Raw genomic sequence first — 17,949 nt, 5'->3', positions numbered from 1 at the left:
TATAATCTCAAGTGTCATTTTAAATGGCGAATAAAGAATATATTTACCTAAATGTTTATTTTGTATCCTTTTTTAACATTTGTGGATAAATTCTGCATTGAAGTCGTCAACTTTTACAAAGCTGTGAGCTGAAATTAAAACTCCATTACCCATAATGCTTCTCGAAATAGCCATTTCTGCCCCCGATAAGTGTGCGCTTGTTTTCTTACACCGCACTCCCGTATAGGGGATGACATGCTATGTTGCTTAAACCCATAAACCTAGCTCCGCTCGCCTCCAGTTTTATCGGGAGACCAAGGTAATCAGAATAAGCAAACCAATGGTACTTTCGAGTTTGTAGTTTTTGACTTCTTGGGTCGCGTCTCCAACTTTTCTGTGTCCGTTGTTTAAACATGTCGTCACCGACCAATGTGAGTTGTTTACTTACCTAATTCTGAGCTTTACTATTAATGACAGTCAATCATATTGTTGTAATGTTACCACCGGTGCTGTCGAGGTTGCTAACCAGGCTAGCGTGCTAGTCATTTAAACTTATGGATCATCGTAGCTAAAATTGCACTGCATTATGTTTACTGTAGCTGTACAGTTTTCACTTGCTACTAGCTTTACATTTGTTAATGGATGGACCGACATAACTATAACTAAGTGCAGAGGGAGGCGTGTCAGTTTAAGTGTGGAACAGGGTGCAGCTGCCTGTTCAGAATATTTTTTTTCAAGAAATTTGCACATAAAATATATGATTATGATTTAAAGCTCACGCATACACACAGCAGGTCTGAGATCTGAAAACTTGCTTGTCCCCCATTTTAACATTTTTAATGCGCAAAGTCAAAGTTGACCTCCAGCAAACGTTTCTTATTGTTCATTTCCAGTGGCACTGACATAACATTTGTTTCAGTTTTCAGGCAAAGACTCTCACACGCGTGTAAGGAGTAAAACCAACCCAGGATTCCTGCAAAGATTAAGTGACACTGCAGGAGGAACGTTTGTCGGAGTCGGCCTGTTTTTCCTCTCCATTTATGTTCTCTTCACCAATGAGGTACGAAACGCTCACACTGTCAGGGAGGTATTGTGTATGTACAGTCACTGTAAGAATAATGAGCTGTTTCTGTCCTCAGGGCCGGGCTCTGCGGACGGCCTTGTCCCTGGATGAAGGTCTCTCTCAGGTTGTGTCACTGGACACTTTTGCCAGCCTCAACCTGCAGAACAACAATCGTTTAGTTCACCTGTCGGCACAGCTACGCACCTTACAGGTAGATGAGACTCCATTGCTCTTCAATACGACGGCATTGCTTTGTCTGAACTACTATGTTCGAATGAGATTCAACACAAACACTTTGCATAAAGAAAGATATGAAAGGCAGTCGGTAAAGCTCTGCTAAGATAGTGTCTGCAATCAGCAGCGTGCAATAATGAGGCAAACTGGCAGGCAGGCTGCAGTATGATGCAGTGCCGTTGTACACAATAATAAACATATTGATAAATGAATACCTCTCTAGCTGTCAGTCTCATGCTAGTTTGTGTGTTTGTATGCACAGCCCCTGCACGACCCCAACTATGGTGTAGCAGTGCAGGCAGTGAAGTTGAAGAGGGAGGTGGAGATGTATCAGTGGGTGGAGTACCGGGAGAGCAAGTGAGTGTTGCCAACTCTGAAGGCTTAAGGGTGGGGCCTACACATGTTTTGTCTTCAGTCCAGAATACATTCCTGATCAAAATCTTAAAACCAGATGAAAAATTGCTAGAATTTGAATTTTGCACATTTGGATCTTAATGAGGTTTCAAGTAGAGCTGCAATGTGCAAAAACAAGAAGGGGGAGTGAGACAAAAAGCACTTTGAAAAAGTAATTTATTGAAAACAACAATTAAACTGAAATAGGCTGTTTATCAGCTGATCAAAACTTTAAGACCATCGCTCAAAAAATAACAAAAAACTCTCCAAACCAGAACAAAAAATGTTCTCAGTATGACTCAGTAATGAGAAGCTCCACCGTTCTTGTTAATCACTTCAAAAATGGGTTTGGGCATGCTTGATGCGAGTGTTTCCAGGAGGCTAGTGGGAACATTGCTCCAAGTGGTGAAGATGGCTTCACCAAGGGCATCAACTGTCTGGGACTGATGGCCATTTTTATAAACTTCCCTTGCCATCCATCCCCAAATGTTCTCTATGGAATGTAAATGAGGGGAACATGCAGGATGGTCCAAAAGAGTGATGTTGTTCTTCCTGAAGAAGTCCTTGGTCAAGCGATCATTGTGAACTGCAGCGTTGTCCTGTTGAAAAACCCAGCTGGTACCACACAGACGAGGGCCCTCAGTCATGAGGGATGCCTGCTGCAACATTTGCATGTAAGCAGACGCAGTTTGACGACCCTGCACCACCTGAAGCTCCGGTGTTCCACTGAATGAAAAAGCACCCTAGACCATGATGGACCCCCCTCCACTGTACTCGGTAGAAAACATCTCAGGTAGGATCTCCTTGTCATGCCAGTAACGTTGGAAGCCATCTGGACCGTCAAGGTTACATTTTTTCTCATCAGAGAATAAAACTTTTTCCACCTTTCAATGTCCCATGTTTGATGCTCCCTGGCAAAGTCTAAACTGGCAGTTTTGTGGCGTTGAAGGAGACGAGGTCTTTGGATTTTCTTTATTTTATTTTATTTTTTAACCCTTTTTCCGCAGATGCCATCTGATGGTTATTGCGCTGCAGTCGGCACCAGTAAGGGCCTTAATGTGGGTGGAAGACCGCCCTGTGTCTTGATGGACAGCCAATTGGATTTTGTTTTGGGTCTACCACTTGACTTTTTTGTTCCATAATGCTCAGGATCTTTCAAAAAATGTAGAATGACTGATTTACTGCACCCAACCTCAGCAGCAATGGCACGCTGCGAAAGGCCTTGCTTATGCAGCTCCACAATCCGACGACGTTCAAAAAGAGAAAGCTTCTTAGCTTTAGCCATCAGGAGGGCATGACGGTCTGAATGCCTGACAGAAAATGAACATTTTGAGCAGATTTGGGCTTTTATAGCCTGTGGTCTTAAACTTTTTTGATCAGGTGATAAACAACCTATTTCAAGTTCAAGTATACAAGTTCCAAATGTTTTTTGTCTCACTCCCCCTTCTTGTTTTTGCATACTGTAGCTGTACTTAAAACCTCATTAAGATCAAAATGTGCAAAATGAATATTCAAGCAATCTTTCAACTGGTCTTAAGATTTTGATCAGGTCTGTATCAACCCTAACCCTGTGTCATTCTTTTCAGGGACTACCAAGAAAATGGTGAAACCAAAACTGAAACCACCTACTCCTACAGTGAGTCTTAGTATATTAAATTAAATATTTATAACAATTTGTAATGTGTAATATTTAGATCCAGTTATATTTGGACATTTTTGCCTTTATAAACCACCACATTGGATTTCAGTAACCATTTTTTATTATATATCTTCTCAAGGGAAAATACTACAAGTAAACCTGGATAAACTTTAGAGTAGTCAGTAATTCCTCATTTAATGCAATAAGTGCATTTCCTCAAAGTCTTATTCAGTATTAATAGCTCTCAATAGTAGTTAGAGCATATAAAACCTGTTTATAACTGGTTTTTACCATTATTAGAGCCCACTAGACATGAACGTACACCCCTATAGTCACCTTTACAGTCATATTACCCAATATAAGAGATACAATCTGAGACAATAAGACTCGTGCTTGTGTGTGTTTCAATAAATGTCTTCCGGATGTGTTCACAGGAAGTGACATCGGGGATTCAAAGTTGAGTTTTAGCTGGAGTACGGCCACAACAGTAGACCGAAGCTGACTGTTATTGTTATTAAGTTGTTATTGTGCCTGTTGTGCGATAAAAATAATAAAAGCCTGTTGTTGGCAATCAAGTCTAGTGCGTGTTACTACTGACTCCTAGTGGCCAGTAGACTACAGTTCATAGCTGTCTTGAAATGGATTTGTATTTTAGTTCATTTACAACACTTTTATGCTTGAATATGCTTAATTTAGGCCAAGAATATGTAACATTTTACTTAAATATGCGTTTTTTGGACTAAAAAAACATAGTTGACCACAAAACAGCGATCATTTATTAATTACTTACGTTTTTAAAAAACGCTTTAGAGTGAGGGAGCGATGTTTGAACTGCGATGGAGCGAGGGATGACTGTATAGATTTACCACCCACTTAAAATGAGTCAACACACAGCCGTTAGTGTCTAACTAGCTGGCAACACAGGTGAGTAGCAAGATGATTGTGCCTTGCAGACAGTCAAGCATGGTGGTGGTAGCATGCATGAGGCAGAAAATGAATTTGGCCATCAAGCAGAGCAGAGCTTGATCCCCTCCCCTGGGAAATGGTTTTCCATCACGATAAGGAGCCCAAACATACAGTGGTGGGAAAAAGTGTTTGCACTTTTTTTTTGCATGTTTCTCTCACTTAAATATTTAATATCATCAAACAAAATTAAATATTAGTCAAAGACAACACAACTAAACACAAAATTAAGCTTTTAAATGATTTTGTTTTCATTCCTAAGAGACACATTTTTTTGGCCCACTCATCTTTGCAGAATTGTTGTCATTCAGCCACATTGGAGGGTTTTCCAGCATGAAGCGCCTTTTTAAGGTCATGCCACAGCATCCCAATAGGATTCAGGTCAGAACTTTGACTAGGCCACTCCAAAGTCTTCATTACGTTGTTCTTCAGCCATTCAGAGGTGGACTTGCTGGTGTGTTTGGGATCATTGTCCTGCTGCAGAACCCAAGTTGCTTTCAGCTTGAGGTCACCAACAGATGGCCGGACATTCTCCTTCAGCAGAATTCATGGTTCCATTTATCACAGCAAGTCTTCCAGGTCCTGAAGCAGCAAAACATCCCCAGACCATCACACTACCACCACCATATTTTACTGTTGGCATGATGTTCTTTTTCTGAAATGCGATGTTACTTTTACGCCAGATGTAATGGGACACACACCTTCCAAAAAGTTCAACTTTTGTCTCATCAGACCACAGAGTATTTTCCCAAAGGTCATCAAGATATTTTCTGACAAAATTGAGATGATCCCTGATGTTCTTTTTGTTCAGCAATGGTTTTGGTCTTGGAACTCTGCCATGCAGGCCGTGTTTGCCCAGTGTCTTTCTTATGGTGGAGTCATGAACACTGACCTTAACTGAGGCAAGTGAGGCCTGCAGTTTTTTGGTTGTTGTTGTGGGGTCTTTTGTGACCTCTTGGATGAGTCGTCGCTGCGCTCTTTCCGTAATTTTTGTTGGCCGGCCACTCTTGGGAAGGTTCACCACTGTTCCATGTTTGCGCCATTTGTGGAGAATGGCTCTCACTGTGGTTTGCTGGAGTCCCAAAGCCTAGAAATGGCTTTATAACCTTTTCCAGACTGATAGATCTCAATTAATCTGTTATGTTTTAACAGGGGGGATGATTTTTTTCCCACAGGGCCATGTTGTTGGGTTTTTTTTCTCCCCTAATAATAAAACGTTACATTTTAAAAACTGCATTTTGTGTTGAGTTGTGCTGTCATTGACTAATATTTACATTTGTTTGATGATCTGAAACATTTAAGTGTGACAAACAGGTAGTGGTAGATAACATCACACTAAATATTGATATTTAATCTTGTGAAACATCTTAAATTCTAGCTAAAATTGAGTGCTGTATTTCGTCCATTGTGGTGGTCGTTAAAGGCCAAATTCTAAAAGCTCTCCTTTTTCTTCTTTTAGACACGGAGTGGAAATCGGAGCTGATCAACAGTCGCAATTTTGATCAGGAAATTGGGCACCAGAACCCAAGGTGCTTGATTGCGCCACCGTGCAGATTTGTGCCGTATTTTTGCAGCAAACCCTCATGTCGTCTTTTTACTTCAGCGCCATGGCAGTTGAGAGCGTAACAGTTGTGGCCCGCCAAGTCCAAGTGGGACCTTTCACTCTGTCTGAAGGTGACCAATCAATCATGGGACACACCCCGCAGTGACTAGTCTGTGTCACATTGTTTACTTTGACTCAGGACTGGTGGAACAAGTTAATAACTTCCAGACGCTGAGTCTCAGGGATTTTACGTCCTCTGACTCAGACCCTTTCTTCACCATCAGTGACGATTACTTCTATCACACTCAGAACCCAAAGTGGCCAAAGGTGAGCGCCGCGATGACCTCATGAACTTGTTAAAAAAAACCTGTTTCTCTTATTCGTCATTGCTACACTTTGGAAGGTCGGAGATGTCCGTGTGAGGTTCTCCTTTGCCGGACTCAGCGGTGAGACGTCCGGCCTCGACCCGGCCCAAACCGTGAGTGCTGAAAATGTGTCAGGCAAACATCGTCTGAAACTAGGCTTCCGACTGTTGTAGTTTGGATAAGAATGTGCTTGGAGTGTCGTGTGAATGAGCGGACAAACCTCAAACCCCCAAACCCCAGGTCAGCGTTGTGGCCAAGCAGAGAGGAGAGAAGCTGACGCCCTTCAGAACCAAGTCAGGCGATGTCCTGGAGATTTTGTACCTGGAGGAGATCACAGCAGAGGTCAGGCCAAAGAAAGGCGTAAACACGAATGTGTGTGTCAGGTCATGCATAATCCACATTCCCACGTGCTGTGATGTGCAGGAGGTGTTTGCCAGGGAGCAGCAGCACAACAACATGAAGACGTGGGGACTCCGAGCTGCGGGATGGGCCCTCATGTTCCTCAGCATTCAACTGACCATGCGCATCATCTACACTCTGGGTAGACACCCATTCCCGCAGCACTCGTGCACATTCAATATTATAGAACAGAGGCGCCCATTACCTCAATCACAAAGGTCATACTGTAAACGTCACGTTGTAGATGTCATATGGCATCAGTCAGCTGACATTAAGTTCCTCTGATTTGGTTTTGCTCCCCCTCCCCATGGCAAAGATTAAGCGGTGAACAGACGTCTCAAGTTCGGAGACTCGGAGATGCAACTTTTATCTTTTTTTTAAATTCTGATTACGGGTAAACTAACTCAGCGGTAAGATGCCTGCCGTATATCTATGACAAAAGCTAGCCGTTCCAAAAGCTTGGAACGGCTAGCTTTGTTGAAAAAACATCAGTCGTCTGATGGCTTTGCCACATTAGACCACATTAGGCAGCGCACGTCCAGCCAGCACGTCTCAGATTTTGAGAATAAAGTTGTAAATTTACGAGGGGAAAAAGTTGTACATTTTCATAATATTACGTGTCAGAGGGAAAACAGAGCACAGCTCTTCAGGATGGAAGGAAACTTTCCTCTTGCTTCAGGCAAGCTTTTATTTATAACGTGGCAGCAAAACACAGCAGTCGAGCACAAACAGATTAGCATGGCTAGCCATGCTAATCCTTCTCATTTCTGTCTTCCTTACCCCGCCCCCGCTACCAAGGCCAAAGGTCACATCAGTCCCACCTTTCCATAGGTGTATCAGACAATGCTTCTCACGACGGAGTATTAAAATAATTGGAGATTTCAAAAATAAAGTTGTAAGTGTACAGGAATAGGGTCGTAAATTTACGCGAAAAATGGTCGTAAATGTACGAGAAAAAAGACGTACATTTATGAGAATAAAGTCGTAACATTACGTGTCAGCGGGAAAATAGAGCCTAGCTTTTGAGGAAGGAAGGAAATTATCCTCTTGCTTCATTTTATTTATAACATGGCAGCAAAACAGAGCAGTCGAGCACAAACAGACTCACTTCTCACTTCCGACTTCCTTACCCCGGCACATGCCCGAGGCCAAAGGACACATACGTCCCCCCCTTTTCATAGCTGTCTCAGGCAACGACTGTTACGACTGTGTATTAAAATAATCTGAGGTATTTGAGAATAGAGTTGTAAATTTACTAAAATAAAGTCGTAAATTTATGACAAAAAACTCATAACCTCTATGTTACAACTATGAAAAGGGGTGACTTATGTGACCTTTGGTCATGGGCATGTGGAGGGGGCGGGTACGGAAGGTGCAAGTGAGAAGGGTGCTAAATGCTCAACTGCCACGTTTCCCTCTGAGAATATGACACCTAATATTACGACTTGATTCTCGTAAATTCGACACTCTATTCTCTTAATGTTACGACTTTTTTCTCGTAAATTTACGACTTTATTCCCAAAATCTCACATTATTTTTTTTTTCAATGTGGCCCTGATACTCCATCGTACTTTGCTCGGCGTCCAAATGTGCCCATCGCTGAAGGCTTTTTAATGTTTCCTCAACTTCAGCTGCATTGTCTTTTGCGTCGTCATTTTCATTTCTTGTATATCTGAAATATTTGAGCGCAAATGCTAACTGGACGTAATACATGAACTGTGTGTCTAACGAACACTACGTTGCTATTTTACATGTTACCGCTGCTAAGGTTACGTACGCAACTATTTAGTAATTACGTGTAATTATCTTTATCGCCATATTGACTTATTGAATGATAGCAACTGCTTTGACCTGTAAACTTTATAACTGTGACTGTGAAATACTAATCATTAGTATTTAGTATCGTAGTAATTTACCGGTTATATTTGTTGTATGTACGAGGCAGATCATGTCGACCTATAACTTGCATGCTGAAAAAGTGTGTGCACTCCACATATACATGTACAACATCCACGTTTCATTTCCAGATAGAATGGTTGCTGAAATGCTAGGGGGTGTACTCACTTGTGTGAGATACTGCATTGGGCTCATGTATTTCTCCACTCTTTCACGCCCACAGTGGACTGGGTTCCGATCGTCAGAGACCTCGTGTCCGTGGGGCTGAAGATCTTCGCCCTGTGCGTCTCCTCCTCGCTCTCTCTCCTCGTCATCGCAGTCAGTTGGTTGTTTTATCGCCCGCTGGTGGCAGCAGCTTTGGGAGCTTTGGCTCTGCTTCCGCTGCTGTTAGCACGCTCGGGACTCGCAGCCAAGAAGCACCAGTGACTAATAAGCTGCCAAAGTTTGGATGTCAGGTTATAATGCTTATAGGAGCAAAATGTTCACAATCTGGACATTGTGCTAATGTATACACATTTACATTTATACAGGAGAAGGCAAGTAAATAATTGTTCGATATAAATGGTCGGCCCTCGTTTATAGCGGTTAATTGGTTCCAGACCCGACCGGGATAAATTCATCTCCGCAATATGGCGCATGACATTAAAAAAAAAAAAAAAAGGCTCGGCATCAGGCTATCGTCAGTTGTCACTATCACGTTTGTCACTTTATTTATGTAATTAGAGAATAGAAAACCTGTTTTGACTTCCTAAATACGGTTTTTAACATTATTAAAGCCCCGTAGACATGAAATAACACATCTATAGCCACCTTTACTCCCCTATTATTGTTTACGCCACATTGCACAACTCTTATGCTGCGGAGACTCGCGATGGCCGCTAACCAGCAAGCTAACTTGTTAGCCATTAATTTATTTCTTCTAAACTTAACAAGCCAGAGCCTTCCACACGGAATGTGACAACTTTTTTCTCATTCTATTATGTAAGACATGTCATGGCTTACTGTGTTTTGTCGTGACTGCCCCCTGGTGACTGGAATACTACATATCACTTATATTTCAATATGTTTTGACTAGTCATTTCTGAAAAGCCAGATGTATCGAAGGAGCGATAATCGAACCCTGGTACTGTGAGGGATGACTGTATATATAATTATAATACATGTTGCTAACGTTTGGAGGAACATTTATTTTTAATACTTAACCATCTGATTTTTTTCATAAATTTAATTAAATTAATCCACACCACTTGAAGTAAAAAAATATCAGACCACTCCCCCCCAAAAAAAGATGCCAAAGACTTTAGTAGCTGTAGTTTTGTTGAAGTATTTCTTTTTATGAACAATGTCAATGTGGAATGTGTTGTATTTTACTTGAACATGAATAAACGTCAACCTCAAAAAGCAATGCAAAAGCCATCTTACACCACCAGAATGCAAACTTGTGCTGAAAATCCTACTTAAAATTTTTTATTTTGTATCCAAGCAGCACTACAATTCAGTCTTTTCCAGCCAGTGATGCAAATTAGCAAGATGATTCTTACAAAGTAATTTATTACACAAAACACTAAAGTTTCCATTTGCAAAATTTGAGTTTGAGCCTGGTGTCGTGCAGCGCACCAGAACGCACACAAGGATTTGTAAATGAAGCACACTAACAAGCGTTGACGTCACGTGTGCATTAGCTTGTTGAAGTCAATGCAGGATTGAACGGCTCACAGTGTTGTGGTTGGCTGCGGGAACATTCGTCAGGTCAGCAGTTGGGGCTTCAGCACTTGACTTGCAGTTGGCAGCTTTCACACAACACGTTCCTTTGCTAACTTCTCCTGACACTCAACATGCTCATACCGGAGCTTTCATTATGGCCTGATTGACTGATGCTTTAGTACAAAAAAAAGAAGATTTTCGTCGCCTCAAAATCGAATACTGACAAAATTGGACTAACTTAAGACAAAAGAAAAGTAAAAGCGCTGCACCTTTTGTAAAAACTGGTGAGAACAGTCTTTTGTGTGGGTGTATTTTTTTGGGGGGGTGGGGGTTGTCGACCTGCTCCTCCTTTCTTTCCCCCAACCAACAGGAAGCAGTCCTCGTGCCCCCTCTGTTTACAGGAGGGTGCATTTACTGCTCTTCTTTCCCCGCCTGGCCTGTAGCGCCGCCCTGGTGGCCATCTCAAATACTTCCCTCACGCCATCCTTTGTTTTGGCTGAGCACTCCATGTATCCGAAGGCACTGATCCTGTTGGCCATGTCCCGTCCGTCCTCCTGCTTCACGGGTTCCTAGGATTTTTTTTATGACCAAAAAGGTGTTAGGAAACGTGTACACAGTACTGCAGACGTTGCAGGACTGCGCGAAAACATCGGAACCAATTTCCACAAAAGTATGTGTAAGGTGTTACATTCCTTCAGTTGTCAATCATATTAGTGCACTGGAGTATCAAAATATTTTTTTGTCAACTAGCTGGAAATATGTAACATCCATTTCCCTTACCTGGAGCTAGGAACTGACCACTAGCTAACACTGGCAATCCACCACTATCTACCTAGCATGACTATACCATTATCCAGTTAACATTGGCAAGCTGCATTGGCAATTGTCATTGTGATCACTATCATAGTTCATCATTTCATGACTGCTATTATGTGTGATTGTTTCAATGCAGTATTGTCATTGTGATCACAATCATAATTAATCATTTCATGACTACTATTATGTGTGATTGTCACTGACAGCGTTGTCATTGTGGTTGTTGATATTGTTTTGTCCTTTGTCCTTATGTCCTTGTTCGTCTTTATAGTTGTCACAGACATTTATTTGCTGATGTCGTTCTGTATGTTTCTGTTGTTCTGTTGTTGTTATCACAATTGTTGTTGTTGCTGCTGTTGTCCTTGTCTCTTGTCTCTTTTTTTTGTCCCCCCCCCTTTCTATATTACACTTCTCCCTGGCAGAGTAAATCTGTTGAGCACTTGACAGCATTTAGATCTACAATTCTATCTGCTTTAAAGGCTGGACAGGACAGGGGTTAAAAAAAAACAAAAAAACACTGGCAAGCTGCCATTGCTGAACATTGGGAATATACCGCTAGCTAGCGTTTGGAACCTACCAATGCCAAGCATTACGAATCTATCTGGCAAACATTGAGAATCTATCGCTTTCTTGTCTATTTACCTGCTTCATTTTGGCAAGCTCCCTGCGGGTGTGCTCATCGTTGCGCAGGTCTTTTTTGTTCCCCACCAAAATAATTGGGACGTTTGGGCAGAAGTGTTTCACTTCTGGGGTCCACTTCTCCGGGATGTTCTCTAAAAAATAAATAAAATTAAAAAAAAAACAAAACAGAACAAGAGATGTGACTGTCCAGTTTTTACATAGCAAGCCCAAAAACTGGTTGTTCATCGCTCCAAGTCACTTACCCAAACTGTCAGGGCTGTCGATGGAGAAGCACATGAGAATGACGTCAGTGTCTGGATACGAGAGGGGGCGCAGTCGGTCATAGTCTTCTTGGCCCGCTGTGTCCCACAGTGCTAACTCCACCTGCCAGAAGCGTTCACAGGTGATCCATGTGCGAGGCTTTGCCACACATCTTAAAATAACTGACCGTCAGTCAGATGCAGATGTGGCAGCTGTAAGTTTGATCATGTTGTTTTCTTCCGTGAATAGGCTAACCTGGCATGATGTTGCTGTTAAAATGTTAGCAGCGTAGTTCATATGTGTCCTCCTGTTCCGCTCCTTAAAGTTATGTTGTTGTATATGATATAGGGCATCTATTACATTGGGCAAGTGCAGAGTTAGTAGTTACTGTGTAAAATGTAAAGAAAAACGGCAGGCTTCACTACACGTCTTAAAATGCAACCTGGAGCTCTGCCAACTATCAGACAATTCCAGAAGTGGGGATGTGCAGAGTTAGCGTATATGTAAAAAGTGGGTAAAGTGCAGAATAATGCTGCTTGGAGAGACACAGTTTGTTGGAGACAGGCACAGACAAACACAGCTTACTAGCATTAAAGCTACAGACACACAAAACGGCATGTTCCCAGCAGGGCTTGCTAAAAGCACGTGTAAATTGTCTACTGTCTAAATTCCAGCATCAAAGATAGATTTTGGACTACTTTCATTTCACTATTGTGTCTTTTCTTCAAGTTTTATGCCTATCTACCTCCGCTTTACTCCTACGTTTGGAATCAGATGCTCCCCGTACCTGTTTGCTATCCACTTCAATGTCCGCCACGTAGTTCTCAAAGACGGTGGGCACGTAGACCTCAGGAAACTGGTCCTTGCTGAAGACAATCAGCAGGCAGGTTTTACCGCACGCTCCATCGCCCACGATGACCAGCTTTTTCCTGATTGCCGCCATAGCTGCAGGAAACAGGTTGTGTTAGGACACCACTGAACAGCTGCTCGTTGAGAAGGGCGATACGTGCTTTCATGTTAGAGTCTCCCAAGTGTCCCAACAAAACAAAAAGAAGTTGTGATTTATCGCCTTTTTTGAGAAGAGAAGCCTGGAGGAGTTTGAGTACTCGCTGAATATAACGACGAAGTAGCTAAGCTGGCAACAATGATCCCTCCTGCTACATCTTCTTATTCTCTGGCACACCAGACCAGGTGTGTTAAGAAGCAGAGTTACGATACCATCCACTAGGGGTCTCACGACATGAGACGATACATGAGATTGGGTCTACGAGAACGAAACAAGATTCACTTTTAAGAAATGTACAATGAAAAAATATATGACAATCAGGGATGTCCGATAATATCGACCCATATCAGATAGTAGTCGACCCCGGCATCAGATAGTAAAAAACGACTTTTTTAATATTCACAGGCCAGGATGACACCCCAGTTTGTTCACATGCAGTACAAGCCCGCCTCCTTTGCGCTTTCCACAGGCTCTGACTGGCCTGAAGTCAGTAGGAGCTCCACCGTAGCATCTGGGACGCTACCTGTTAGCCATTCAGTGAAGCACAGATAAGATGCACTCCCTGGAGGTCTTGACGTTCTTGCCAGCTCGTCCATCTTGCTCGGTAGTAAATTTACGTTTCCCTTGATAATAGAAGTTGCTGAAGGCATGAATCTCCACGTTAGACTCTTCTGCACTTTGTGTGTATGCTACTGACCCCGCCTCCACCCACCAAGACAAAGAGACTGTATGACTGCATGCTGTTGTTCTATGGAACGTACCAAGGTGCTGAAACCTATGCACAGACGCTACCTGCCTGTTTGGAGGAGGGAAACATGGCAGTATATTGAGGCCGGCAAAATGACTCAGTTCATTTTCATTAAATGTGCGATGAATTCATTTATTTATTTATTATCCTCCTAGGCCGAGTGCCCACGAGACAAGTTTTTTTTTTTTTTTTACTGAATGAGAAATCTTTTAATCTTGTGAGATCTTGTGACACCCCTACCATCCACTGTACGGACTGGAACAAGCTACATTCACAGACAGTCCCGTTATAATGTGTTTATAAGCGAGAGCAAACAGGTAGTGCCAAAGTAGTAAAGGTAGTGTAATTTTATTAAGCATGTTCAAAATACTCCAAACCATGACCAATGACACATTGTGTGATGTTGATTACAAAATTCTAATTTGGACCTTCACATTAGAGATGCACGATACCAATACCAATAACTTTCTGCTTTTCAAGACCGATACGGTACAGATAACTGATAAATTTTGATTTAACTGTAGTTTGTGCACACCTGGAGTTAAGGAGGACTCAAACAAATTTGGATTTGACCAACTGTACCTGTTGATTTGTGCTCATCAAATCAACATTACTGCTACTACCAGGAGAACCAGAGTGTAGAGGGGAGGGAGACACCTGCTGTGGCCCAGCAAAGTGCACTATATTCGGGCAGATGCTGCGAGCAGTCGGCGTGCTGCTACGGAGATCAGGAGAACCGGAGTATAGAGCGGGAGGAGCCACCTGGCGTGGCCCAGCAAGCACTGTACTCGGCCGCACGACCCAAGCAGCCGACGTGACGCCACGGAGGTCTCTGGCAAACCTTTTCAAACGCTGCGGCGCTGGCGTTTCAGGTGGGGTTTTTATGTGTGCTCGATGGGGTGTATTCCCCTCATCTCAGAGGATTTGGTACAACTGGAGCGCAAAATGCCTTTCTCGGAAAGTGAATGTTTATTTACAAGTGAGCTCTGGGGAAGTTATGGACTGGCCGTTAACGTCACAGGCCTTAAAAAAAGGCACGTTTGATGTGCTCACCCGAACGGTACGGGTAATCTCACCTCACTGGAGTGGGGTTTTTAAAAAATATCAGTTATCGGTAGGGATGTCCAGAGCCGATCTTCAGGATCAGGATCCGCCGCTGATCCGCTGTTTTTGTGAAGAGCGAATAATATCGGCTTCCGCCACGACATTGGGCCGATCTGATTGCCGTATCACGTTCGTAACTGTGAGCCACACTCCAACATGGTAGGTGCGGTAATGCGCCTCAAAGCTGGTTGCCACTCAACTCGGGCCGCCCGCAAGAAGAAGACAACGCAACACCACCATGCAGACATGTCCGCTGTGTACCGTGGTGACGTTGGGTATTCGGCTCTGTAGCGACAGCGGTCGTTCCCTCTCGCTGTGCCCGGATTGCTGTGTCACGGTGTCGGGAGTTGGCACGGGAGGTGCTGCTCTGACCGCTGGTTGCGTATAACAGGGACCGCACAAACACTACCAAACATGTCGAAACGGCGGCGAAAAAACTGGGAAACTCCTCTGTTACAGCGCTGGATGAGCATACGGTATTTTCACCCTGTTTCAATGTAAGGACCATTTTACAATGCCCACTGACGACGTGCGTTTCCTCTCGCAACCAGCGCCTATCAACCATCACTTGCCATTCGCAACACACGCAACGCATTCCGGCCTTCTAAATAAGAGCGCTCTTTGTCACATTTGTCTCACTGTGTAAACAAAATAAGGGTGTCATTAAAATATCTTACATTAATAACGCGTTTGGAATGACATCTGTGACAACATCTTCCTTAATCACAAGCACGGGCATTACACGGGCATTGTTGAAGACTTTGTAGCAATATGTGCTGAGGCTGACACCCCATTAGAAAAGTTAGCTAAGCTACATCCATTTCTCAATGACTGGGCAAAATGGGCTAATGATGTATTGCATCAATAAATGGAAAGATTTGTGCATTTTATTCACTAACCCAAATAGCACACACTCAATGATGGTCGAATAAGTGGAAAAGGTAAAAAAATGAATCCAAAAAAATTAAAACGCAATTTGGGGAAAAAATTTAAAATGATTTCATAGGGCCCTGTGAGAGTTTGTTAAAAAAAAAAAAAGTCCTATATTCTAAATCGCTTAATTGCTAAATTGATTTATAACCATGTCGAATGATTACTCCTACCATAAAAGTATTTTGCACGCCCATTTTTTTCCACTTTTATCTTTTATTGGATGGACTTTTATTGGATTAGGGATCTGACTCACAGAGGTTTGTTACAAAAGCCAAACAATATCGTTGGTCACGCTGTGTAACAAAAAAGGTAAAGTCAGCAACACTTTGGTTGCATTATTTTGAATGCTTTAAAGAGCTATTTTTGTAACCATATTCAATCCACAAATTTACATTTGTAACAAAAGCATATTATTATTATTTAAAAAAAAAAAAAAAAAAAAAACATCGTTTCCGGATCGAATCGGCAAGACTATTTTTAAAAAATCGGACCGGAACACAAAAAATGTGGATCGGGCCATCCCTAGTTATCACAACTATTTTTAATGTTATCGAATTTATCGGTATGACGTCATAATTCCCTCATCTCGGACCGATAATTATTGTGCACCCCTACTTTAAAGATAAAGTTTGAGAACCGCAAGATAATGAAGACGTGGGGGTACAGTGCACAACGTTACGACATTTCATGGTTAAAAAGCACTCCCGTCAATGAATAAAACTTAGTTCCGACCCAAGCGGTATGGTTTAGAAATACCAGACCCTTCTGAGAACTAGTTAAGACTACGGAGTAAACTGGGGGACACTGTGGGAGGACAATGCCGCTTTTGCTCTTTTTTGTTAACTTTTCGCCCATCATTGTGTCTCCCAAGTGTAAGGCAGACTCTTAAAAGGAAGTTAATCACCACGGATGTGAAATTAGCAAGGGTGTCACAAGATCTTGTGAGATTAAAAAATGACAAAAAAAACGTGTCTCAAGAGCACCAGGTCTGGGACAATAATAATTATTTAATCACACAATAAGTGAAAACGAACTGGATCATTTTGCCAGCCTCCATATATTGCCATGTGCATGTGTGGCCGCTTTCCTCGTGCCTCCAAACAGGCAGGAAGAGGGTTCAGTCTGTGCATTGCGTTCAGCACCTTGGAGCGTTTGTTGGGCATGAACGGAGTGAGCAAGGAAGCACGCGAACAAGCTAAAATATATTTTTGTTTCGGCGGAGGACGTGACATGCTCGACCCAGACAAAAGCCTATTAAAGGACCAGCGTTGCGACCACACGGGAGCATAATACAGGCTTCACACCAAAAACCTTCTGACTGAGCATCGTAGGAACGTAACTCGTTGGTAAACAGAGGTTCTCCTGTGCTGCCAAACAATAACGCTAACCGAGGCTGTCTATGGTAAAAATCAACCTGTTAAAAGTTGCAGCATTGGCAGCCATGCTGTTCGGCTGACATTAGCTTTAAATGGAACTCCTCCATCATCATTTCCTCTCCAACCTTTTAGTGACCCACCCTGCCGGCGAGCTTGGCAAAGTACGTCTTTCATTTAATCACAGTTTAAAAAAACAAACACCAAGATTATATACGGTGATATACATGAAAGCCAAAGTTGAACCATTTCTTTCAGATGACCGCGGCCCACATTTCGGCAAAGGAGGAAGTTGTTGTGTTTACTAAAGGAACGACGCCAGCGCCATACAAGCTAGCCGGATATATGACGCTAGTAGTCAAGCTTTACGTTTCTCAGCGGCATTCGGCGATAAATAGGAAACAGTGCTGGAATACTATCCCCACTTCAGCAATTTTGTAAGGGGCTTTACGTCAAAACGAATCCGACAACACTCGCATCCAAAGGCGAGGCTAGCTAGATAGCTAGCTAGCTAGCTAACCTTAGCATCTAGCCTAGCATAACGGAAGTGAATGCGACTTTACGGGTCCGTTAGCTGCTCGGCTAACGGAAGAAAACGTAGCTTCACACAGACATTCGGTTTCTAACGTTAAATTATCCTGAGGGGGGGAGGCATTTTTAATTGGTGGTAAGTGCGATGTGCTTACCCGGTCGTGATCGTTTTAAAGTCTGTCCAAACAATGACTTCCAAATTGTGCTTTGTTGGCCTGCTGGAGTGCGCTGCTGGAGGATGAAGAGAAGGGAAGTGAGGGAGGACGGAGGGGGCGGGGGGAGGATGCTCCTCTAGGGCTCACTAGTTAGTATTACTCAGTAGTACTAGTTAGTATTACTCAGTTGGTAGTAGTCAAGGTCGCTTAAAAATAAATATTT

At 42.7% G+C, this 17,949-nt stretch overlaps 2 protein-coding genes across 2 annotated transcripts; one reads left to right on the top strand and one right to left on the bottom strand.

Annotated features, from left to right (window-relative positions):
- The first annotated feature begins 286 nt into the window (after positions 1-286).
- On the top strand, positions 287-10,316 carry LOC129186090 (transmembrane protein 43). The gene is made up of 12 exons (XM_054783961.1): positions 287-410; positions 899-1,039; positions 1,119-1,253; positions 1,539-1,633; positions 3,256-3,305; positions 5,731-5,800; positions 5,875-5,945; positions 6,014-6,141; positions 6,218-6,292; positions 6,420-6,521; positions 6,603-6,720; positions 8,698-10,316. The coding sequence occupies exons 1-12, from the start codon at positions 393-395 to the stop codon at positions 8,898-8,900; spliced, it is 1,206 nt and encodes a 401-aa protein (XP_054639936.1). The 5' UTR covers positions 287-392; the 3' UTR covers positions 8,901-10,316.
- LOC129186091 (rho-related GTP-binding protein RhoA-B) lies at positions 9,783-17,836 on the bottom strand. The gene is made up of 5 exons (XM_054783962.1): positions 17,727-17,836; positions 12,664-12,821; positions 11,879-11,999; positions 11,637-11,767; positions 9,783-10,747 (listed from the first exon to the last, which is right to left on the bottom strand). The coding sequence occupies exons 2-5, from the start codon at positions 12,817-12,819 to the stop codon at positions 10,574-10,576; spliced, it is 582 nt and encodes a 193-aa protein (XP_054639937.1). The 5' UTR covers positions 12,820-12,821; positions 17,727-17,836; the 3' UTR covers positions 9,783-10,573.
- Between the last annotated feature and the right edge of the window lie 113 nt (positions 17,837-17,949).

The sequence above is a fragment of the Dunckerocampus dactyliophorus genome, chromosome 8, assembly GCF_027744805.1.
Source record: "Dunckerocampus dactyliophorus isolate RoL2022-P2 chromosome 8, RoL_Ddac_1.1, whole genome shotgun sequence".
Taxonomy (NCBI): Eukaryota; Metazoa; Chordata; class Actinopteri; order Syngnathiformes; family Syngnathidae; genus Dunckerocampus; species Dunckerocampus dactyliophorus.
The sequence above is the reverse complement of the archived record's forward strand: the minus strand, read 5'-3'. Positions and strand labels throughout refer to the sequence as shown.

Bases quoted from the DNA above. Each gene is read 5' to 3' on its own strand.
- LOC129186090 (XM_054783961.1), top strand. The intron at 5,946-6,013 runs GTGACCAATCAA...ACTTTGACTCAG, and splicing joins ACCTTTCACTCTGTCTGAAG to GACTGGTGGAACAAGTTAAT. The intron at 6,142-6,217 runs GTGAGCGCCGCG...ACACTTTGGAAG, and splicing joins AGAACCCAAAGTGGCCAAAG to GTCGGAGATGTCCGTGTGAG.
- LOC129186091 (XM_054783962.1), bottom strand. From the start codon at position 12,819: ATGGCGGCAATCAGGAAAAAGCTGGTCATCGTGGGCGATGGAGCGTGC. The intron at 12,000-12,663 runs GTACGGGGAGCA...CGCTTCTGGCAG, and splicing joins TTGAAGTGGATAGCAAACAG to GTGGAGTTAGCACTGTGGGA. The intron at 10,748-11,636 runs GTAAATAGACAA...AAAAAATCCTAG, and splicing joins AGCTTGCCAAAATGAAGCAG to GAACCCGTGAAGCAGGAGGA.